Genomic DNA, 26,162 nt, shown 5'->3' with positions numbered 1-26,162 from the left:
ATTATAACTGGAAGTTTATTCATTTTGCATATGCATATCTTCGTACACTCAAAAGTATGTCTCTTCATGTTTCAAAACGCAAGTATATGAAAGAGCACCATCACTAGTAATAAGGATATATCTTTTACAATTACAAACATCAACACAAATGTCTCTTCATGTTTCCAAACGCAAGTATATGAAAGAGCACCATCACTAGTAATTAGGATATATCTCTTACAACTACAAACATCAACACTCCCTCTTTTAGCAAAGCGATATTGTTTGCAGATTTTCATGTCATGGAATCTCTCAACATGACAAACACAATGGCTACACCAATATGTGTTAATAACAAGATTTTATCATGGATTCTCTCTTAACATGATATTGCCATCTCAACATGGTGTTCACCATGGCTACTCCTGGAGGGTGAATAAACACAAGTGCTAACTCATAGGGTCTCTCGCATGACATCCACTACAGCTACTTCTAGATGGTGGATCCACCATGGCTACTCCTAGAGGGTGGAATAAGGGCATTCACATCAAACTTCTCTCGCAATGGAAAATGCACTAACAAGGGCTTGCACCTCAAACTTCTCCCACAAAGAAAAAGTCATTAGCAAGGGCTTGCACCTCAAACTTCTATCGTAGAGAACAATGCATTAATGAGGCTTGCACTTCAAACTGCTCTGACAAAGAAGAATACTTGACAAGGGCTTGCACCTCAAACTTATCCCTCGCATAAAAGAATGCATTACAAGGGCTTGCACCTCAAACTTATCCTTCGCATAAAAGAATGCATTACAAGGGCTTACACCTCAAACTTCTCCCTCGCATAAAAGAATGCATTATAAGGGCTTTTACCTCAAAATTCTTCTTCATCTCAAAGTAAAATGTATTAAGCTCAAATAAAAACAATTGAATGTTGAGACTCCCTCTCAATAAGGGTATCATTCTCACAATTTTGATTGCCAATATAAATTATAGATGACTCCACTATTTGACCACACTAGGAGCTTTAGAAGTCACACTACTACACAAGCTTGTTGATTCTCAGCAAAGGATTAAATCTATAGCTTTTAACTCGTGTCTTGAATTCTTAAAATTTAACTCCCTCTGAATGGAATCTCTTGTCATCCTTATGCTTCTTGATCTGTCCTGGAAGCATTTTAGGGAGATTAATAGTAGACTAAACCTATTTCTCGAAGAGAAATATGCAAACTAATGCTAGAAGCATACACAATTGACTATTACCTATGTTATTCCATGAATTACACATGATCATTATTCAGGGTACAAACCTAAATACTGATCTTTGCATAGTTCTCAGTGATTTTGACAACGCCCTCTATTGATTCCTCTTAAATGGGCTTGATGCTTTGCTACCCATTAACTCCATAGCATAGCTGTTTGTATATTGATCTTATAGTTCTCCAGATCCCAAGCAAGGTCGTAAATGTAAGAAACTCATGAAACAATAGTCAATGATGACTTGAGGATGAGGGTAGCAAACAAATACATGCAATGATGTTATAGTTATCAGAAGAGACTGAAACTGACAATGCAAATACAAATAGGAATCCGGATAAGATAAAATACCCCTACGTGAACTCTTGGCTTTGTCAATACTACTCTGTGCAATATTGGCCTACAATACTAGTACATATAGGCCTCTACTAGGCAATTTGTGATATTCATTCACCAACATAAGTTTCCATCGATGCCTAGACTCAACCCTGACTTCTAAGATACAACAACACCAATATATTTCACAAAGTGCCCAATTCCAACTCCCTTTGCAAACTATGCTGAAGATGGAATAAATCAATCTCAACTAATGTTTCCTCCTAGACAGCATATTAACAATCTTTACTTTGATTCTTGAGTTAAATCCAGACATAAGAGAATTCATCTGGCAAGAAGAACCTGTGCGGCTTGTTCAAATATGGCTACCACAAGATGTTTCAAAAGTAAAAGCTCACCCAATAAGAATGCTCCATTTGCCCAAAACTTCAAGCTTGGCTAATGTTCGGCTTACTCAATGCAGAATTTACACCCCACAACAAAATACCCAATAAGATCTGCACATAATATGACCAAAATTGCTAATTTATCACCGGCTTTATTTCCAACTTAGACAACAAATATTTCAATAACTTCTATGAAGATATCGATGAAATATTTACTCATAATCTTCAATGGAAACAACTTTAAATATATTTGCTAAGAGCCCATTTTAAAAAATAATGGACAACCAATAAAACAAACTCCCCAATGCATAATCACGAAGTGCCAATTTAACATTCACAATTTTCCATCGATACATATAGACTTAAAGGCAATTATTAATATCTTTTATTCAAATTCAATATTAAGACATCAAAATATAAATTCTATTATTATTGTTGATATTCAGTCATATAATAAATTGCACAATACAAAATGATCTTTACTTTCTCATTATCGGAAATAGTCCAGAATCTATAAATACCTCATTCGATTAAATTAAGCACAGGTGCAGATTTTGTCTCAAATCCACCCCCAAGTAGAAGAACCAAGTTTTCATCAAACTCTCCTATCAAAATCCTTGAATAATCTTATTTGTTGTTGGTGGTGTAATTAAATATTACTAATTACACTTTACATAAGTTTACTTAGGATAATGCATTTGCATATTAGTTTTCATGTAGACACATAGGAGTTTGCATCTCATTTAGCACATGGTGTTAGAGAAATCATGGAATTAGTTGTCATCTCATACCTCTTTGTGTGTGAAATCCACCTATTTCCCCTATTACATTATCATCTTCTCATCGTTGCACATGTTGCACATATTTTGTTGAATGGTAGAGGATGATCCACCAATGGTGGACATGTGATTACACCTTGTCCAGTTGATAGGTTATCACTAGCAGCAGTTCTAGCTATCATGAATTGCCTATATATTGAGGCACATCTACATTGTATTTCATTGATTGAGCATCCTATTCATTTTATTAAGACCATTATTGACTTAATCAATTGATCATATCATTATACCTATCTCTCTTGTGTTATCAATTGAGCTTCTAGATCTTGTCATTTTCACTCTTTGCCTTAGGCAAATTCTTACAGTTGTTATCCAAACTAGCTCTAGTACCATGTTAATGTTTTTGATCAAAACTAAAGTTAAACAGTAATAATCAAAATAATGAACACTAAGACACAGAATGACACAACAATTTAATCTGGGAAAACCCTCCATCTTAGGGGCAAAACCCAACCACGCCAAAAAATATATCTTTTATTAAATAATAGAGGTCTCAATACAAGGCTTTTCACTGAATACTAAACTCATCACACAATGATATATATCTTGAATTGAGAAACTTCATATTATAACTGGAAGTCTCTTCATTTTCCAAATGCATGTCTCTTCATATTTCCAAACACATCTCTTCGCATGCCTCTTCATACCCTCAAATGTATGTCTCCTCGTACCCTCAAACTCATGTATATGAAAGAGCACCATCACAAGTAATCAGCATACATCCTGCAGCTACAAACATCAATACAAACAAGCCACAAGACAATGTGTAAACATAGAAACAGTTCGACATCAAAAAACACAGATCAATACAATAATCCTGTGTCCGGTCCTCCTCCTCGGAGAAGTGAAAGAGCCTAGTTGCGAGATTCATATTGATGATAAAATTGTTGCTCACCAGATTCTTCAAGTTCAAGCAGAGGGTAGCAAATTCAACTTTCAATCACTTGCTTGATTTTTGCCACAAGAGCGGGAATAAGATTTTGGACATTAATCAAGGGCAGAATAAAATGCAATATTCTAAGTCCACGTCATCACTTTTGAGCAGAGATAGCTTTACACCATCATAGCTTCCATTGTTGAAAACAGAAAAATAAATTACAAAAAAAGTAGCTTCTGTCCAGTTCAATTTAAGACCAATTTTGCTTACTTCCCAGAAAAATTGACTGGTAATACTGAACAGTAACTATTGAAAACTCAGTGTAATGAACACATGATTTTGAGTCTCTAACAAAGAGAGAAAGATCTACACAGTACTAAAAATTGTCCACAAGGTAAAAACAAGAGTACAAATCTGTATAATCATACCTCGTAGCAATGTCCCACAGTCGGATATCTGCAATAATATCAGCAAAATAGATGATCTCAATCAATCCCTCTTTAATTATAGACACCAATATCACACAGAAAAAAAAAATCAAACAATAAATTAAGTCCCAAGATAATTTCCCAAGACTTTTTACACTTTGGTATAGTTGTACATAAGACATTACCTCATGAGGAAAGCACAGAGCTAACAAATGACACTAAAGATGATTTTCTAATCAGCAGAACAAACATTTAATTTATTTCAAGAAAAAGTGGATATCAAAATCCTTCATCTTAACAAATGCTGCAGAAATCTAGCACAAAACATGCTCTCATCAAAAAAGGGCAGAGAGAAAAGTGATGCTGATACGCAAGAAGGGACAAGCTAACTATAACCAGAACAGAAAAATTGAGGCCTTCACAGATTTCTTCAAAATAAATCTTCTTCTGGGTCCAATTCCTTGATATTCTCAAACATTCTGATTGTATGCATGCATGTAGGTATGCATACACAGCTTCTTTATAAAACTGAAAAAGATATCTTCATCCAAAGGTTAATAATTATCAGTGGAAATCAGTTTGTACATCATACAGAAAGATGTCAGATCACAGATGGACTTTGGAGCTTTTACTGATTTTACAGGCAACTATTGATGATAAAATAATAATTTCTATCTAAAAATAAAATAATGGTATTTAAAAAGTGAAACCAGTCACAAAATATAAGAACTGGTGTAGAAAAGACACTTCAATAAGAAAAGTAACTGAGCAAAGCTTGTACAAAGGTACTCAAAGCAAGGAGCCATAAGAGTGGTTAGACCCTGCGAAATAAGACAGTAAAAATACCCCCTAAGAAGGAAGCCTCAACTAAATATGACATTGATGAAGAAGATAACATAGGAAGCTGTGAAAGGAGTCAAATACTATCACATATCAAGTATCTTGTATTGAGTATTGGAGAGATTGTTGATGATAAGGGAGATTTTTAAGTTGGAAATGTTGATATATTAGGTGTTGGCATACAGGTTTTGTCATTGATGTCAACATATATGTTCAGGAGTTTCAGAGAGGAGTTAGAAAGATATAGATTCAATGTGTTACACAATATTAATTAGAATAGTATGGATAGTGTAAGACGTTCCTGTATATGCAAACTTGGATATGTGTTGCAAAATGAGTGTAGATCTTATGTCTACAGTCGCAGCTCTTGATGTAATGATTTGAGTAAGTTACAGCTGTTTTTGCGAAGACTGGTTGCAGACAGAGATATGCCAGGCATCGTTACTCTATTTTGGATATAATGTGTAGATGGGTTGGACTTGAGGTCTGCAAGCATAAAGTGTGGTAGAAGACTTGGAGTAGTGGATGCTTCAGGATTTGCAGTTCATTTGGTTCATGTTGTGATGATCGCCAGCATGTGGCATATAGATTATTGTTTTTTGGAGCCGATAGGATGGTGTAAGCATGTTGCTGGGATTGGCGAGCATTAATTGTGGATCATGGCATATGCTTTGACAATTGTAATTGTTGTATAATTGCAAGAGGTGTCGTGTGCATCTTAGCATGGATCTATTTTAATATTTGTGCATTGGGGAAGTCCTAACAGGCCAACCTAATTACTTGTTCGTAACCTGTATGAAGGAAAGTAATTTCCTTGGTTGTAATATATGGAATGTATGGGAATGTGAATGTATGTGCGAACCTTGATGCTGGATATCATAGTAGACCTGAAAGTATTGCCAGATTCTTTGGTAGAGGTATGAGTGGAATCTGTAATCATTCCGAAGTGTAATTCATTGGTACTGTAAAGGCAATTGAGTCGTCATTCACTCAGTTCATCTATCATGGATTTAACCTCTACCATTTCAGACAGTGAATCTTCTTGAAGGTGGGTTTAACCTTCTGTCTCCGAGCAGTGTTCTCTGCCAATGAGCCTTTTGCTCTGAACTGCTTATAGGAATGAGAACCTTTTAACAAGGGTTCAGTCCTTTAACAGGGACAGAAGTATTAAATGTAATGTATTGACTCCTAACAGTGACATTTTCCTATTAGTGCATGATCTTGTGGGTATCATCCCCAATGGGGTTTTCCCCTTAACAGGGTTTTCCTCAAGCACAAAAATCTTTGTGCTATGGTGTTGGCTTTTATCTTGTTATGCACTGCAATATTCTTGGTTAAAGGTTTGTTTATGAAATTTGAAGTTTATAAATATTGCATACAACTGATTCACCACCCCCCCTTAGTTGTGTGGTGTGGACTGTTATTACTAACATCTTGGCCCAAGGGAATCAATAACTCATCTCTCAGAGTGAAAGAGCCAAAGAAAGCTTTGAGTGCCTTAAGCAAATAGATAGAACTAAGGGAGGTTTAATTGGGCAATCCTAGGAGGAAGACAACTTTTACCTCTAGAATCTCTCCTCCATCTAAGGCCAAACAATCTCTAGAAAGAGAGAAAAATTGTTGCTGTGTATTTTTCTTCATGACCTAAACTATGAACAATGGTAAGGTCCAGAAAAAACTCAAAGAAAGTGGATCTGCTCTATTTTGAATATGGTTGAAAGTATTAGGTTACTCTAAAAGCGATATGGAAAGAAGAATATCATCTCACTTATTTGTCACCCTTTTGGCATGAATCGTTTGTAACCAAGGTACAATTAACACTTACTTGTATCCCTTTAGGCATGAATCATTTGCAATCAAGGTATACTTGGCAGCTCCCAATACTTGTAGTGGAATTAAATAAGGTAAAAATCATTCTGACCATAGTTTGCAGATTCAGACTCGGAGTACTCGGCAAACCCAAGACTTTCAGTTGAGCAAGGACTTAGCATATACTCGACAACTTAGAAATGTTGGAGTTCGTAGCTTCGATAGAAATCTTTTTCTCTAGGCGTTAATTCCATAATGGTCACCTTCAGCTGAAAAGGACATTTATGCTAAATTGTAATATTAAATATAAATGACATGTGTCATTCAAGATGTGTTGAAGCATAAAAATATGTAGAGTTGTATTTAAAATAAAGAGTTATGTTTTTTGAAATCAAAAGAGACCCTCCATTGTAATGTGAAGTCTCTCTCTTCTTGTTATATATATTGCATCAAGCAAACGATATTGTACACTTGAAGTTTATTATCAATAAAATGATCCTTTTGTTGTGTGGCTGGGTTTTTCCCTTCATTCTCGAAGGGTTTTCCTAAGGTATTTCTGTGTGTCCCTTGTATCTGATTTGGTTTGCCTTATTGTTGTTTATCTCTATTTTTTGGGCTAAATTCAACATGGTCCTAGAGCATAGGTTGATAACACCAATAAGGATAATATATGATTGATATGATGGTTGTGAGAGAATTTATTCATGTCTCTTTAGGATCGTTCTCAATTCTCCTTTGTATTTGCATTGGCAATCTTTCTCGTTAGTGGCTATGTTTTAATTGAGACCATGTTTTGCTTTCTCACACAATGATGGAAGCAGACAATATAATAGCATGTGCCCGAGCATGAGCAAGATCTTGTAGGAACCCTCCTCGTATGTACTTATTTAAATATGAATGTTCTCCATTAAATCTTGTATAGGAGATTGAATGAATATATGAGTATGAAAAAGCAATGGTATGGAGAAATGTTGTTGTTCTTGCTAAAAACCATGTAAAGGACATTGTGATAAATTATGAAGATCTTATGTATAATAATTATGATGGGATATGAATTAACATTTTATGGTTTAGGTATCCTAATAGAAATTGAGATCAGTTGATACGTTCATGATTTGATACTCTGTGATTCAAGACTTACTACATTGTCTGACTGTTTAAACACTGATTTGTACTAACAATGATATGAAGTGTTTCATCTTGTGATGATGATGTTAATTACGGTACTTGATGATTAGGTTATATGTATTCAAATAGTTCAGTATGCTTTATGCATGATGTTATGATGTTTAGGTACATGCATGCCTAATGATGATTATTCTAGTATTTTAATTCGAATTGATGAATAGGTTATGTTATATTGATTATGCAATTAGGGATGATTAAATGTGTGCAGAAATGAGAAAGCTTATTTAAATGAAAATTTTAATATTTTGATCAAAGTGATTATGCAAAATTGGTTTAAATATATGAATGTGATGTTATCAAACTATTGATATTCGAATTGAGTGTGTAGGATAATTAACCATGGAATTTATCAAAGAATCGGTAATTGACCGTATGTGCAAACTGTAAGACTAAGATTGAATCCAATAAAGTGATTCGAACCTCGTTGTCAAGAGTTTTATTTGCATCGAAATCTAAATGTGTGTGTAATGGGCACCCCTGGATGTCCAAAAAAACTAAACCAAATTGCTGAAAGGAATTATATCAAACAGTTTGCATTCAACTTCTTATTTCTCCGTTTAATGTTTTAAACCCCTTATAACTCCGGAAATCAAACGTTTATTTGTTTGTTGTGTTTCGTGCATGGAATTGGTATCATACAACATAAACAAAAAAGAAACTACAATGATATGCAAAGTGGAAATGAACTGCTGCTAATAAAATGTTATTTTCAGAATTCATAAAAGCAAATACATGGCAGATTTATCAACTCACTAATTACTTCAGCAATATTGACATAATACTCCAGCCCATGCTTTCGAACTTGCTGCTACAATATTTTGTCCTTCAATCAGTCCACTACCTTCATAATACCATTCCCTCAAAGCGGCATAAGCGTCAGACAAGTAGTGAAGAAGATATGAGCAAAATACCAAATTTGCCTGTAGCCGGAAATGCAACTAAACTGCCTGATAATGAAGCCAATAAGAAAGAATTCCAAAGGCCAAACCCCAAGGGAATGATGTCTAGAATGTTACAAGAGAGGATAGACGTCCTCAAATGCCAAGAACAAAGCTACAACTCACACACCAATTTCTTCTCATATTCAACCTGTCTAATGAAGCCACAAATGCTTCCTTTTATTCTATTCCCACGGGTCCGCTCAACTCATATGGGCAATGTGGGATAAAAGATGTGTAATATAAAACATATATTAAAATACCCCTTATGTCTCTCTTGGGTACACATCACCATAAAATAAATATTAAAGTAACACTTTAATATTTTACAATTAAATTAGACGTTACTTTAATAAAACTTTAGGCATTAAAATGTATTAGCAATCGGACTCCGAATAATGTGAGTGATAGCTCATCGGAAAGCTCTCACTGAGGAGTATCGAATCCAACCACCAAAATTGACCTGCACTGTGTCCTGCCGACTTACTAAAAATAGTAAGTATGCCTGAAACTGAGTAAATCAACTTCGTTTTGGCCCAAACTGGAAAGGACTAAGCCAAAACACTCTAGGATCCCATTAAACCCTTCGTTAGCCCTTGGGACCATGTAGAACAAGGCTAACGCACACACACTTGGTCAACTACTAAAAGAACGTGAAGGCCAAAAGATGGGATCATTACAAATCCGCCCTCCTTGAAATTGCTTGTCCTCAAGCAATTAAGTAACATAATGGACTCCAACCTCCACCTGGATCCCAATATGTGTTATCCATATGGAAGTTAAACCAACTGCAAACCCGCATCATCAGGACCAACCCTTGTAGCCTAGCATTCAAAACTTGTGCTGATGAAGTCAGAATGTCACCATAAGGCAACTCCATAGAAGATCTATGAAACCTCTTCCTCCCAACTGCTGCAACACAAAACTGAATCTTTGTAGATAGTGAAAACTGAGCCCAACTCCACTCAGGTGAATGATCAACATCAGCCTCAAACATCAGATTGTCATAAGACAATGTTGCATCCATGTTGAACATAATATTATCCCAAGAGTGAACATTAACACTTTGTTGATCGATAGTATAATATGACTCTGTCACTATATTGCTCACCTCATTAGCAATAACAAGTGTACTATCATCAGAGCACACATCTACAACCGAATGCTTATTACCAAACTCCTCATTGGATGGTTCAACTGACATAGAAGTGGTTGTTGATATGACAGTTCCCTTGCATTCTCCTAATTCCACTATTGCTACATCATCATCCCCTGACAAGGCTTCATATGTGGTCTCCTGAATTTGCACGCATGTCTCTATAGACTCTATCGAAATACCCACATCACCAACATCATAACTGGCTGGCTCTATACGTGTCTCGATCCCACCTGAGGAATCAACTACCTTCTGCTCTGGAGCAGCATACAAATCATCAATGTTGATGCCCATTTGTCTAGCCATAAGCTGCAACATCATATCCATTTGCCTATTCTGCTCCTATTGCATACGTTGCCCCTTCTCTAATGTACCCAATAACTGTCTGAACAGTACCTCCCCCTGATCTGGACTAGCATTTCTGCCTCTGCCTAATCCTGTATTCCTGTCATCTCGATCACCCATATTATTGTCCTGATCACAGAATATCTCCTCTGTGTCTGTATGGTTGGATTCAATGTCCCCCTGCACGGATGTACTAGACTGTTTGCTTTGCAAGTCTGAAATCCTATTTTGTCTTGCTCTGGTATCGCGGAAATTATAAGACCCCTGTCGCATGCTCAAACATAAATGCTTAGCCTGTGTTTTTTATTTATTTCTGATTTTAGTGTTTTGACATTTCGTCAAACACTTTTTCCCTCTATCCGGCTGTTCCAAATTCCCTATAAGACCTCCACAGGATGGCAGGACTTATAGCTCTGATACCACTGTAATGGGCACCCCTGGATGTCCCAAAAAACTAAACCAATTTGCTGAAAGGAATTTTGTCAAACAGTTTGCATGCAACCTCTTATTTCTCCGTTTAATGTTTTAAACCCCTTATAACTCCGAAAATCAAACGTTTATTTGTTTGTAGTGTTTTGTGCATGGAATTGGTATCATACAACATAAACAAGAAAGAAACTACAATAATATGCAAAGTGGAAATGAACTGCTGCTAATAAAATGTTATTTTCAGAATTCATAAAACCAAATACATGGCAGATTTAACAACTCACTAATTACTTCAGCAGTATTGACATAATACTCCAGCCCATGCTTTCGAACTTGCTGCTACAATATTTTGTCCTTCAATCAGTCCACTACCTTCATAATACCATCCAAATCTGCCTGTAGCCGGAAATGCAACTAAACTGCCTGATAATGAAGCCAAAAACAAAGAATTCCAAAGGCCAAACCCCAAGGGAATGACGTCTAGAATGTTACAAGAGAGGATAGACGTCCTCAAATGCCAAGAACTGAGCTGCAACTCACATACCAATTTCTTCTCATATTCAACCTGTCTAATGAAGCCACAAATGCTTCCTTTTATTCTATTCCCACGGGTCCGCTCAACTCATATGGGCAATGTGGGATAAAAGATGTGTAATATAAAACATATATTAAAATACCCCTTATGTCTCTCTTGGGTACACATCACCATAAAATAAATATTAAAGTAACACTTTAATATTTTACAATTAAATTAGACGTTACTTTAATAAAACTTTAGGCATTAAAATGTATTAGCAATCGGACTCCGAATAATGTGAGTGATAGCTCATCGGAAAGCTCTCACTGAGGAGTATCGAATCCAACCACCAAAATTGACCTGCACTGTGTCCTGCCGACTTACTAAAAATAGTAAGTATGCCTGAAACTGAGTAAATCAACTTCGTTTTGGCCCAAACTGGAAAGGACTAGGCCAAAACACTCTAGGATCCCATTAAACCCTTCGTTAGCCCTTGGGACCATGTAGAACAAGGCTAACGCACACACACTTGGTCAACTACTAAAAGAACATGAAGGCCAAAAGATGGGATCATTACAGTGTGTATCATTCTATATTTTGTAAGGTGTTGAATGTTATGTAACAGTGAATCTTATGGTGTCACTTGACACTCATAATACGTATGTGTATCAACTTGTTAATTAGGATTGGCAATATAACCCATTACCCGAAGATTGATTAAGTTAGTAATCTAAGACTAATTAGTTGGTAACCTAGATTAATTACCCTAATTAGGGTTTAGTGGAAGGGTTTCATTCTTAAGGTTTTAAAAAGATCAAATATTTCAAGTCAGTTATATAGGTCCTAAAATGATCCTAAAGCCCAAATTTAATGTAATCCAAGTGCCCAAAGGGCATGTGGATGGGTTGGAGAGCTTTTCCACCCTTCTAGACCCTTCTGTTGACTTTTATGACCCCTTAAATATCTCATTTTTCCTTTAGTGAGAAAATTGATTATCTCCATGAGGTTTGTCAAGTTTACACTTTTCCTAAAAGGTTGTCTTAATGGTAGGAACAAGTCTGGAGTTATGGCCTTTTTAGGTGGGTGAGTTTAGAAGCCTATTTAGTGGTCATTTTGAGAGTTGAAGGTTGTTCATCCTTTCTCTACATTTAGAGAAAGTAAAGCTTGGAATTGAAGAGGAAGAAGGATTAGCTCGTCTAAAAACTCCATTTGCCATAACCTTTGTGAAGGTAGGATTCTTCATGGCCATGTTCTTCATGCATTGTCCATTGCTTGCTTATGTAAATCTCTTGCATGTGTATATTTCATGTTTGTGTTGAATCATGTGAGGGATAGGTATTTGTGGGTTTCTTATTTTCTTTCCTTTCATATTTTCCTTTTGGTTTTGTTGGGAAAACTGTTTAGGGTGTGTTGGCATTACTTACCCTCGAATATGGCAGAAGTAGCCATGTACGGGATGAGGGCTTTAGTTGGACTCCAGGTCAGAGCAAAGTCTCTTCACATGATGAGGAGAGGGAAAAAGTAAGGTGTTATGGGCTCTTGCTGTCAATACGAAATGATTTGATTTTGGAAAATAAAGAGAGAATGAGCAAAAGTTCATTGTGATTTGTTAGCCTTGGAAGAGGCATGTGATTTGTGTCCGTGATTGACATCTCCTACTTGGAAAAATCCACCTTCTCCCTAGTCTTGGTTCAATATGGAACCTATCGTGCATACCTTGGATGGGATTTATTTGTTATGTCATTGTGAGTGTATCTGATTGTCACCAAGTCGATCCTAATTCTCCTAAGCTCGGGGTGGGGCCTCACATCGAGGCCTTGGTTGGGAGGTAAGCTCTCCATGGTTGTCTTTATGTATTTGCAGATTTCTTGGATGGTATCTTGAAAAGAAGCAAAACTGGATTCAGAATTGCCATGGTGTTTTTGAGTTCATTGTTATGGTCCATGGAGACTTCTCCTTGTGGGGAAATATGATCCTAATGTATAAAATTTGATAGTAGAAAAGACAACATGTTAAACGAATTTCATTGTGAATCCCTTGAAAATTGATTGGTATAGGATGAATGCAGAAATATAGGGTTTCACAATTCATTTCTAACTCTAAATATGTAACAACAACAATATTGGGTTTTCTTCCTTGATTCTTTCTTGATTGAGTCTTTAAATCAGATTTTTAATAAAATATATATACAGTCGCTAGCCATCTGTTGTTTAGAAAAAGAAAATGATAGTTAGTTCCTTATCTAAGAGAAGTTCCATTGTATTATTAAAATGTTTCAATAATTCTTCCATTGTAATTCTGGTCTCTAAATGTCTCTAAATGAAATTAAAAGACATGGTTGTTTAAACGTTGATTTACATTATAGTGAAAAACTTATTCCCTTGTATAAATGATGAAGGAATGGAAGGATTTGATCGTAAGTATGTTTTGTGTGAATTTTCAATATGAGTTCAAATGCAAATTAAAAAGGGAACATAATCCTTGGATTAACCTACATTGGATATGATAAATTGTATAGTGTCCCACCTTATTGATTTAATAGATTTAATCGATATACTATTAGTTTTGTAAGCCCATATAAACATTAGGAACATAGTTCCTAGGTAATAGTATTATCTTAATTTGTATTCCAATACATAACCCAACTTAGAAGAACAAAATCACCTTGGAAATTCAAAAAAAAAAAAAGTCTTCAAAAAATATATATATTCTCAAAATTGTCAAAACATCCACCTTCAGGATGTTGTCTTATGTATAGGGGAAAATAATTAATTTTCAAAGCTCTTTGAGAGTCAAAAATATTATAAAGTTTCACCTTTAAATGGGCCATTGTATCACCCATATATATTATTAAACCTTTAAAAAAAAAAACTATCATATTCTATTCATAACTCCAATTCATAACTCTCCCCACAATCCCACCTAGAAAACTTTAATTCATAACTCCTTATTCCACTCCACTTGCACTTGGATGACGTCACCTTCCCTCTCCTCAAAAGTAGGTATAGCAATCTTGCAAGAGGGATTAGGACTTTAAATCATAATATACCAACTCATGAAATTTTTTAACTTAATTTTGATACAAATCCATCACATCTCCTTTAATCTACATGGAGACATGCGTTGAAATGATGGAAGGGAGGATGGGACACCTGTGAGCCCCACCTCCACCTCATCTTTCTACTCCCCAAAAAAATGGACGTAGCCTTTTTTGCAAACAAAGTAAGGTATTAAATTATTAAAGGCAACATATCCTATGTTTTGACTTACCTTTAACCCTTCCCTCCTTTACACAAACATCCCATCGTGAGGTGAGACAAGCGTACTTTTGGATTAGGCCTGGGTCACATACCTACACTTAGACACTGCCCTAGGACTTTGGGAAGTGGGGTTTGACCAGGGGTAAGGGTAAGGGTTAGGGTGTAAGGGTGATTGTTTAGGTAAGTGTAAAATTAATATGTTAGTAGGTTAGAAATATGTTTAGAGAGGAACGTTAGGAAATTAGTATGGGTAAACGTAGTTAGTAATTATTTTATGGTTTAGCTTACCTTTATTAAAATTTAATTATAGTATTGGAATTATCTTTAAATTTAGTGATTTTGTTTACTATATTTGATTTGAATGTTAGGATGTAGTAGGAAGTTTTAGTGGATTATGTGTAATATTAGCATTGTTGTTAGAGATTTATGTTTAGGGTAGTTAAGATTAGTATAGAGTTAGTATTTAGTAGAGTTTAGTTTTTAGTAGAAGTGCTTATTACTTTATTTTATTTCATTTCAAGAGTAACTATTTTATTACATGATGTCATGTAGGATAACTTATTTATGTCTTGTAAAGAAGAGGGTTATTAGACCTAATAATGTCTTAGAAAATGGTTAGAAGCTAATGACCTGAATTTTTAATTTTTAAGACAACTGGAGAATAAATTTTATGACTGAAAATTAATGAATCAATTACTTAAATTAAAGTTTGGTTATAAACGAAATCATGTATGAAGGTATTAGATAAGCTTATTGAAAGGATGTGAACTAATACACTTAGGAGATTAAATCAACACACTAAACGAATGGAAAATGTCTCAATAACCTAATATAACTTATAAAATTACACGAATATAACAATGTGAAATGTAATTGGTCAATTAAGGTTGACTTAGTCAACAATTAGGGTTTGAGCCCGAATGTACCTTGGTAAGGGTGTAATTTTGAGATGTTGTCAAAACATGGATTACATAGACTTAACCTAACTAAAACCTAAACAAATTTAATCTAAAATCAATCGAAGAACTAAGGAAACCTAAATACGCTTGAAACATGATGTTATCACTCAATTAGGGTTTAGTCAACCAACCTAGCTAACCCAAACTAGGTGTTCCTATAGCACTAGAACGTAAGGATTCGAAATGGTGCAGTACATTTGAGATGTCAACTCTACATCTAAATGAAATGTAATCAAAACTCACTTCAAACTCTTGGTCAACCTTCCATAACTTTCAAGGTAACATGTATTAAACATAGTGGTTATTTAACTAAAAAAAACTACTTGTGTTTTTGCCCCGATTTTCCCGCATGACAGATCTGTATTACGGCAAAGATTCTTTCTATCATGTAGACTTACGACATCTTCAGAAGTGAGTCTTGATGGTTTTGTGGCAAGAGATCAGCTCATCTAGACATTCCCTCATGCTTTGTTATTGCTAGACTTGATGATATCATGGCATCTCTCCTTCAGCCAGTATAGTCATTTATGGTTTCTAGTGGAGGTCTCTGTTGCTGCCAATTCTTTCTACTCTCAATCAAAAGAAACCACAGACATTATGAGGAGCAAGTTGCTTCAAAAGCGTGGAGAGCGATATGAGCATGCATGATCAAGATTCTCATACTCAAACAGTCCACGATCAAGATACATATACACAGACCATTCATGATCGGGAGTTACAATCAGGATCATATTATTCCACTCCCTCCGTCTATCAGAAAGTTTGATAAAAGTTCTCATTCATATGCTCTTTATTATCGTATTTCTATGGAGAATGGTGCCATCGAGGAGAGGCGAGGAGATTCTAGCAAATAAAAGTTCTCTGATATTGTTGTTTGACTTCATTCCTTGCGAGCTTATTCTTAAGTTTAGCCTGTGGTATATTCCTAGAGGTGTTGCTTGTTCCTATCATCGAATGACATGGCTTCAATATGAGATCTTTGCGTTCGGTTTGTCTTTTAACTATCTTTGCAAGGGACTCATAAGAACCAAGTTTTATTTTTGTTTGAATCAATTGGGCTTCATGGTTATCATGTGAAGAGTTTTCTACCTTTTTACAACAAGTTTGAATACATTTGGTGATCGTGAGAAATCTTGTGTTTATCTCTGTACAGAAAAGGCTTGCAAGAAAGTTATGCCCTTTATTATGTAACCATCAGCAAGTTTGGACATTGCCCAAAAAAGGCATTATTGTTGGAAGTTGTTAGAGTTGCCAATTTAGAGAATTTTATGATCTCTGTCGTTGATGTTTATTCTAAGAAAATGAAAAGACATTGTGCTCTTTAGTCACTGTTGCTAGTGATGGATTATGCAAAACGAAAATTCTTGTGTAACATTGGCTTTCAAAGAATGAGCGGGTTGTAACGGTTGGTTGCCTACCAAATGCATTTCTAATGTTATGATTTGTAAAAGAACCTGTGGTAGTTTTATTTTAGTGTTTGCTATTAGCATAATGAATGGCTAGGTATTTTTATTGCACGCGTTCTATAGTCATTATCGTGCATTGTTGTTACAATGTGTGATATGTATTTTGCAAATGTGGTTTTTCTGGAGAGTTTTGTTGAGAGTGGGATATTTAATGCTATCAACTACAAAGTGTATTATGGTTTCTTTTATGAAAATGACTTCTATATTTGCATTCCAACATGCCATCGAGTATGGAGCCTAATGATTGGGTCAACGATTTATAGGTGGATTGTTTGTGCTAAAACTCATTGTCCTATGAGTGAGTGTTGAGAATGACTACCGTTTTGTTAATCCTTCTGTGATCATTGTTTGTGTAACGACTAAGCAAGTTCTTTCATGTCCTCACGTCAAACTAATGGTGGAAGAAATCATTGGTGGAACCATCAGATTGGTTGGATTTTCTTTTTACAACAACAACAAAGCAGTTATCACCGTGTCTTTTCTCATTCTTAATTGGCAGTAACGTTAATATGCCCATTCACTTTATATTGGACTTATTTGATACACCTTCAAGCAAGAAGATATATTTCATGTGTAGGGGTTTTAATAGTGTTCAAGATGGAAACGAAGTTGTCATTTACATTGGGAGATTACATTGATCATTGTTGTAACTCCCTCGGATGTGCCAACTATCTAACTACCCAATAACCCAACAACAATCATAAGAAACTACTGTGGCATCTTTTTTTAAAAAGATGCAAGATTGGCCTATAAAGGATCAAGTTCTTTTAAGCATGAAGCAGATATGCATGTAGAAGATAAAATTGTGTGCCTGTCTCTTGGACTGATTGTTGTGCAAAGGATATATATAAAGCCGAATTGAAAACATTGGTGAATCTCTACATGTGCAAAAGAGATAAGTATTTATTTTGAGTATTGATCATGAATTTTTGTTATACACAATGGTTATTGATTATAGTTAATGTTATCAGCTATTAATCTCTCTTAGTTGCAGGATGCATATGAAGATGCTGATTGCAATCATGGAGAGATATTTTTCCAGAGGGAGATGATCAGCCTCAAAGGCAGGTTATCTCATCTACCTAAATTTGGTGATCAAAGCTATTTTTGCTAAGAGGGAATGCTTATGGGATCCCTATCATTTTTAATATGTTTGATATTATGAGTTTGTGAGACTCTTAATGGAAACAAGTCTTAACTGTGATTGCATTTCTTTGTGATTATGAATTCTCATTCATGATAGTTATAAGGTCAACCTAATAACTCTTTCAGTCTAGGAGTGAACATCATGTTGAGGGAGTCCATGATGACATCATGTTGAGAGATTTTGTGATTGGAGTTGGAAGTCATGTTAAGAGAGTCCATGATGGTATCACGTTGAGAGTCTGTGATAAAAATGCTGGTTGTAATCTTACTAATTTGTGATGTTGAAAGATTCCATGACATCATCACGCTCAGTGAGTTCGTGATGAAAGTTGAATGTGATTTTTTTCAGGTTTTTCATGTTGAAAGATTCCATGATTATGAGTAATTGTTATAGGTCTATCATGTTGAGTGATTCCATGATTATTAACAAATTGTTCTCTTAGTGTCATGTTGAGAGATTCCACGACAACATCACCTTGAGAGTGTTTGTGATAAAATTGTTTGTGTCTCTTGCATGGTTTTCATTTTAAGTGATTCCATGGAATTTTATAAGATCTATGTGATTAGATTTTATCATTGACATTTTGGTTGCAGCCTTGTGTGACTATTCAGCTAAATATTTCTCTCTTGCTAAAGAGGGAGTGTTGGAGTTTGTAGCTATCATAGAAAAAAATTTCCCTAGGCGTTAATTCTGTCATGGTCACCTTCAGCTGAAAAGGAAATTTATGATAAATTGTAATATTAAATATAATGACATGTGTCATTCGACATGCGTTGAGGCATGAAAATACGTAGAGTTGTATTTAAAATAGAGTTATGTTTTACGAAACCAAAAGAGACCTTCTATTGGGATGTGAAGAGTCTCTCTTTTTGTTATATATGTTGCATAAGCGAAGGATATTGTACACTTGAAGTTTATTATCAATAAAATAATCATTTTGTTGTGTGGCTGGATTTTTCCCTTCATTCTTGAAGGGTTTTCACAAGGTATTTTTGTGTGTCCCTTATATCTCGTTTCGTTTTCCTTATTGTTGTTTATCTCTATTTTCTGGGCTAAATTCAACAAGTATTATAAATTGAAATCTCTCAACAAAATATAATTGTTTTTGTAAAATTCAATTACAAAATGTATTCATTTAAAAAACTAACATCTTGAAAGAGAAAATGCATGGTTTTAGAGCGAAAACAAAGTGTTAAATTTCAAAAACGCATTTGATCCAATCCATAACCTGCGTCAACATTTTTACCCATGTTTTTTTACATCTGTAAAAAATGCAAATGTTGAACTTTTGAAATCTCCAATGGAACCCGAGGAGTCGCACCCTACCCAAACCTCGAAGTACCTATTCCTAAGACATCCTTACACTAGGTTCCTGGGGTACCCAACTACCCCCACCTCTGCCATTCTGCAACCACATCGTCGTCAAGATGGTTACTTTGAGTTTCTATTTGAATTTTGATTTTTTCAATGTTACTATTGGGTATAGACTATGTTACTATGTTGAATGTTCACTAGTTCAAGTTCATGTTGCAATGTTGTTATGTTCAAGTAATTCAATTTGGTATGTTATACCAAAACATCATTTCATAACTAGCATTTCAAGTTCTACATATATAGTAAACAACACCACCCTGCCCCTTGGGCCATCATCATCATCCCTCCACCATCTCCCAGTCGTCCCGAAACCAAGGCCCCTTGTCACCATGTCCCAACTTACCCCAACACCAATGTTACATTGGAAATCTTGCCCAGAAAAAAGAAAAAAAAAAGAGTAATAGGAAATTCAAAGAGTAAATGTAGAATTTTGTAAGATATGAATCTGCTAGCTCTAGGGTTGTCTATATTGATTTGCATTTAAGAATAAAACCATCACTAAGAAATTAGATAGGTGTCTATGATCAATGTCTTGAAAGAACTATCAATACCATTCTCTAGATAGTCAAATATCACTTGAATACGTTTAACTTATTAATATCAGTGTAGCATCGGTACTAGGGTACATTAGGACGACAAGACGAATTTTTAGGACAAGGGAGCAATGGACCTCAATTTTGGGACAGAAGGGGAACGATGGGGAGATGGTGGCAGGGCAGGGGTGTTGTATCCTATACATGTAGAACTTGAAATGCTAGTTATGAAATGATGTTTTAGTATGACATACCAAATTGAAATACTTGAAAATAGCAAAATTACAACACTATCCAAAACCACTGAACATTTAACATAGTAACATAGTACACATACCTAATAGTAACATTCAAAAATCAAAATTCAAATAGTAACATAGTACCCATCTCGATTGCAACATAGTTGCAAAATCGCAGAGTTAGGGGTACTTGGGTACTCCAAGTACCCTGTACAAAGACATCTCAACTGTTAGTGTAGTTTTTTATTTTTCCTATTTTGCTAGGTTTTTCCTACACTTTTAATAATTTCGCTTAAGTTAATAAAGCATGTCTTATTAGGTGAATGTTTGTGAGGTGTCACCTTCTTACATGTGAGCATCCATTAGCTATCTTGAGAAGATACTTTGCTATCTTTAGTCCGATAAATGGTTGCTCCTCATTGGTTGGTGTTGCCACCTCCTCCCTCTTCCTAGCTTATATAAACATGCTACCTGGCTTGTATTTGCATCTCTTGTTTTTGCATCCTCTTAATGCTATTTTGCTTCTAGCATTTGCATTACTCTCTTGGAGACTAACTCTATGATGCTATTTTGATTTTGTATCATTTGCATTCATAGTTTAGATATTTATTCTTTGCACTAGTTTTCTACGTTATTAATCTTATCAGATTCTAGCATGGTATCAGAGCTTTTCTATGTGCAAGAGTAGATTTTAGTTTCCTTATTTGAGAGATTCAGAGGGGGGCTAATAAATTTTATTGTAGTTTTGAAAAACGAAGTATGCTCTTCTCTTGCATCTTTGGATGATCTTGAGAATCAAAAAAGTTTTGACAAAAAAGATTTTTCTCTGGGGTTTCAATCTCAAATCTGACAACCAACTTGCATATTTGGAGTTTTCAATCAGTATTGCAAGTTCCAGCATGCCATTGATGGACTTAAGAAGCTAATCCAGCATTTGCATGTCATATTTTGGTTGCTGGGGTCATTTCTTGATTTTTGGACATTTTTTACTATTAAAGGCATCTGATTTACACTACAGCAACATCTTCTGTACATCAGCAAGAAAAACGCTTTCTAGGTTTTGTTCGTAACCTCGAAAAACCATCTAGGTATCTTTTAGATTTTGCATACAATCTATATATTTTTTAGGATCTAGCATGGAAAGCTACAGCCGTACCCCTCTAGGCAATTGCAAATTTGAACGCAGTTTTCAAATGTCTCGTTCTTGCTAATACGAACTCCGATTTTGATGATTCTTGTTATGACCTTGGCTATTTTTTTGTGCTCTATCCACTAGTGGAGTTGACTTTTGATTTTCATGCATAAAATTTTCAAAAATTGCAAATTCTTGGCCATAACTGTGCACAATTCTCGTTTTGAAAACTTCAAAGGATCATAACTTTCTCATACGACCTTGTATCGAGGCGATTCTTTTTTTGAAAGTGCATGATTTTTCGAGTAGATCACAGTGGTGCCATTTGTTTTCTTGATTATTGTGCCTAAGTTTCACTTTCAGCATATGCTCTTCATGAGGGTTTGTAATGCATTGAAATCAAGACCACTAAGTATTTCTTTCTAGTGGTAGTTGTAAACGCACTAAAATAAAGTGCCAAATCATATTTCTTTTGGGGGGGGTTTTTTGATTGAGTAAAAAGGGGGGGCATTGTCGTGTCTGGGTTCTCTTATTTTAGCATTTCTTCTCTGCATTTCTTCATCATGGATCAAACAAATATGCCCATCCTAACTCCATACAATTACTTTGAGTGGAAATCACGCATGATAATTCACTTAAGGAAAGCAGGATTAAATAGGATAACTATGGGACTTGAAACTGAACCTGATAAAGATGAAGATAAGCCTAAGTGGTTTAACAAATGTGATGAGGCATATGGAACATTGTGTTTGTCTGTTTCTCCCGACTTGCTATTTCACATTGAGTCTTTGAATACACCAAATGAAGTATGGACAAAGCTAGAAACACTATTTGGCACACAAGATTCAATGAGGGGTCATATGTTGGAAAATGAATTAATTAGTTTAAGTCCAGGCAATTTCAACACAATCCAAGATTTCTTCACCAAATTGAAATCACTAAGGCTGCAGTTAAAACAATGTGGAATTGAAAAGAAAGATGAACAACTGATTCTTAGTATTCTTTCTAAGCTAAGTTCAGAATATTCTGTGTTTGTCTCTACCTTCTATGCTACTAAGGGTGCATTTGGTACTCAATTCACCATGCCATCTCTAGATGATTTTGCTGTCAATCTCACTCGAGAACAGGACAAGCTAATCCAGATGGGCACTCTTAAGTCCTCTAAGTCACATGCCTTAGCAACCAACCAAGGCACAAAAGAACAAAAAGGACAAAGTAGTAACAACAATAGTAAGGATGAGAAACAAAATAATAGTGAGGAAAAGAAGGATCAGATACCAATTGCTTCAAAAGCAACTATTGATACCTCATCCTCTAAGGGCGATAAGCCTAAGAAAGAAAAGGTTAAACGTGCCTATTGTAAAAGACCCGGTCATGATGAACATAAATGTTTTAAAGAAACAAATTGATCACTTGACATACATTCTTGAGAAGAATAATATTAGTGTTCCTGAGTCTATCAAACAAAGTTCTAACGAAGAGTCTAACAAGGCAAAAGAAAACAACAAGGGGAAAGGAAAGGGCAAGGCTCTTGTTGCCATTGCTTCCTCACCATCCACTTGGGTTCTTGATTCAAGTGCTTCGCACCACATGGCTTCATCTAAGGAAGAACTTGCATCCTTGGAGCCATGTACTATGCCTTCTATTTTGATGGGTGATGACACTCCTATTGAGATGTGTGGGAGAGGGTCTGTTGATGCAGGGGATGGCACATTCCATGATGTTCTTTGTGTACCTTCATTATCAACTAATCTCCTATCAATATACCAAATCACTCACATAGGTTTAGGCAAGCGGGTTGAGTTCACTCCTGATTTAGTGGAGATACATGAGTTGCATAGTGATTCTGTAGTTGCAGTTGGGAGAGCAAATCATCAGTCACGGCTCTCTGTTTTCTCACTTTGTTCCTGATCCTCCTTCATCTGTTTTGCTCACTCACTCTAATGATGTGAGTAAATTATGGCATGAGCGGTTTGGCCATCTTAACTTTCGCTATTTGCATCAGCTCAACTAGCAGAGCATGGTCATAGGGTTGCCTTTGGTTCAATTCTCAAGAGGTGTTTGCCAAGGTTGCATTCTTGGTAAGCATCCTAAGGAAAAGTTTGACAAAAGTAAGGCATGGAGAGCTCCACAGATACTAGAGTTAGTTCACAGCGATTCGGCTGGTCCATTTCAACATCCTTCTTTCAGCAGGGCCCGATATGTCCTCACATTCATTGATGACCTTTCTCGATATACATGGGTGCACTTTCTCAAATAGAAGTCAGAGGTATTTGATCATTTTCAAGACTTCAAAAATTTTGTAGAAAAGCAATCTGGGAAAGCCATCAAGGTTTTGCGCACAGACAATGGTGGTGAGTATGTCAACCATCGGTTTGAAAGATTTTGCACTTCAGAGGGGATTGATTTACAGCATTCAGTTCCATACAATCCTCAGCAAAATGGTGTTGCAGAACGGAAGAATAGATCCTCGAAGGAAATGGCAAACTGTATGATTCACTCTAGATCTCTTGCACCACAGTATTGGGCAGAAGCCATTAACTATGCTTGTTATATCCAGAACCGTGTTCCTCACCGAGCCTTGAAGGGAGTTACTCCTTTTGAAGCTTGGAGCGGTCGAAAACCATCAATTAAGCACTTTCGAGTTTTTGGCTCCCCTGCATGGGTCCACATTCCTACAAAGAAACGTAAGGCCTTGGATCCGCAAAGCAGACCTTGCATATTTGTAGGTTATCCTGATGGTGTGAAGGGTTATCAGTTGCTCCACCCTACTACACATGAGTTATTCATTGAGAGGAGTGTTCAGTTTGAGGAGGGATCTTCAAGCTCACTTTCTATCACTTCCCAACTCCTTCTACCTTGACATTAGAGTCACTTGGAATACATGACAGATCTTCTGATGAGTCAGATTCACCTGAATAGTCTTCTACCTCTACTTCTGATGCAGAAAGTGATTCAGAGAACTCACCTCCTTCCTCTCCTAGTCATCATTCAGAGGTTAATGATTCCCCTCCAGATTCTCCATCTTCCTGTCCACTTTGGGCTAGACAGACCTTGCAGTCTGCAGGTGATTAGGTTGGGGATCCATCAGAAACCAAGCGAACTCGTTCACAATTCCAGGATGTTCCACATGTCTTCATTGCTACTGCCTCAAATCCACAGTCCTTTCATGAGGCTTCTGGTATTTCTAAGTGGGATACAGCTATGCAAGAAGAGTATAGTTCCTTGATGAGGAACCACACTTGGGATCTTGTCCCTCTTCCTAAAGGAAGAAAACTTGTTCGATGTAAGTGGATCTATCGGACAAAATTTGCAGCAGATGGGTCAGTTGACAAACACAAGGCTCGCTTGGTCGCCAAAGGATTCTCCCAGGTTCCTGGGATTGACTACTCTGAGACTTTTGCGCCAGTTGCCCGAATGAATTCCATTCGAATTGTTCTTGCCATTGCTGCAGCTAATCGTTGGGAAGTACATCAGATGGATGTGAAGAGTGCTTTTCTTCATGGTGACCTTCATGAGGAGATCTACATAGAGCAGCCACAGGGCTTCCTTCAAGATTCTTCACTTGTGTGTCGTCTTCGGAAGTCTCTCTATGGCCTCAAACAGGCTCCTCGGGCCTGGTATGCCAAGATGGACTCCTTCCTTCTATCAGTTGGGTTCACTCGGTGCCATTCTGATCTTAATGTCTACATTTTGCAACAGGGTGATTCACTTCTATTTTTGGTTTTGTATGTTGATGACTTGCTGATCACAGGAAGTTCTTCACCCACCATTAAGGCTGTCAAAGTGGCCCTTCAGGACAGTTTTTTGATGACTGACTTGGGCTTGTTGCATTACTTTCTTGGGATTGAGATCCTTCAGTCTCCTTCTGGGATCACCATCACACAATCCAAGTATGCTCTAGATTTACTCTCGAGGTTTCATATGGCTGACTGTAAGCCTGCTCCAACTCCCTTCCTTTCTGGAGTCAAACTTGAGGCTCAATGTTCTTCTCCACTTGTTGATGGCACTTTGTACCGCCAACTTGTTGGGAGTCTCATTTATCTGACTCATACGAGACCTGACATCTCCTATGCTGTAGGCATGGTCTCTCGATTCATGCAGGAGCCCCATGAGTTGCACTGGAAAGCAGCCAAGCGGATCCTTCACTACATTCAGGGTTCTCATAGTTGTGGGATTCACTACGCAGCAGGTATTGAACTTGATTTGGTGGGCTACACAGATTCAGATTGGGCAGGTGATTCTGAGGATCGCAAGTCTACTTCAAGGTATAGCTTCTCACTTGGGTAAGGTCCTTTTTGTTGGTCGAGCAAAAAGCAGTCTGCTATTGCTCTGTCTTCTACTGAGGCTGAGTATCGGGGGGCTGTAAATGCCGCCACTAAGGCCATTTGGCTTCAACATCTTCTCACTGAGTTTGGTATCCAAATCAGACGGCCATCAGTCATATTTTGTGACAACCAGAGTGCCATTCAAATCTCACGAAATCCAGTTCATCATCTAACGGACCAAACACATAGAGGTCCACATGCACTACATCCGGGAGCTCATCCATGGTCATGTCATTGACCTTCGCTATTGTTCGACTTCCGAGCAAGTTGTTGATATCTTCACTGAGAGCAAGTTCCTTCATTTGCGAGCTTTGCTGGGGGTGCGAGATGCTTCATCTTTTGGGGGGGCCTCTTCCTCTCACTCAGAGTCCTGATTTTTTTTTGTGGGGGGCTCTCTTTTCTCT

The 26,162-nt window shown here is 36.5% G+C and overlaps 1 protein-coding gene across 3 annotated transcripts in view; it reads right to left on the bottom strand.

Annotated features, from left to right (window-relative positions):
• Window positions 1-26,162, bottom strand: part of LOC149530442 (WD repeat and SOF domain-containing protein 1) — a 100,140-nt gene that overhangs the window by 71,080 nt on the left and 2,898 nt on the right. For all 3 annotated transcript variants that reach the window (XM_089811296.1, XM_089811297.1, XM_089811298.1), the window contains exon 5: window positions 4,099-4,126. In XM_089811296.1, coding sequence (XP_089667422.1) covers window positions 4,099-4,126 — 28 coding nt within the window. The remainder of the gene's footprint in view (window positions 1-4,098; window positions 4,127-26,162) is intronic.

This window comes from Cupressus sempervirens, chromosome 11 (assembly GCF_028749045.1).
Source record: "Cupressus sempervirens isolate cs-2001-9-10 chromosome 11, ASM2874904v1, whole genome shotgun sequence".
Lineage (NCBI taxonomy): Eukaryota > Viridiplantae > Streptophyta > Pinopsida > Cupressales > Cupressaceae > Cupressus > Cupressus sempervirens.
The sequence above is the reverse complement of the archived record's forward strand: the minus strand, read 5'-3'. Positions and strand labels throughout refer to the sequence as shown.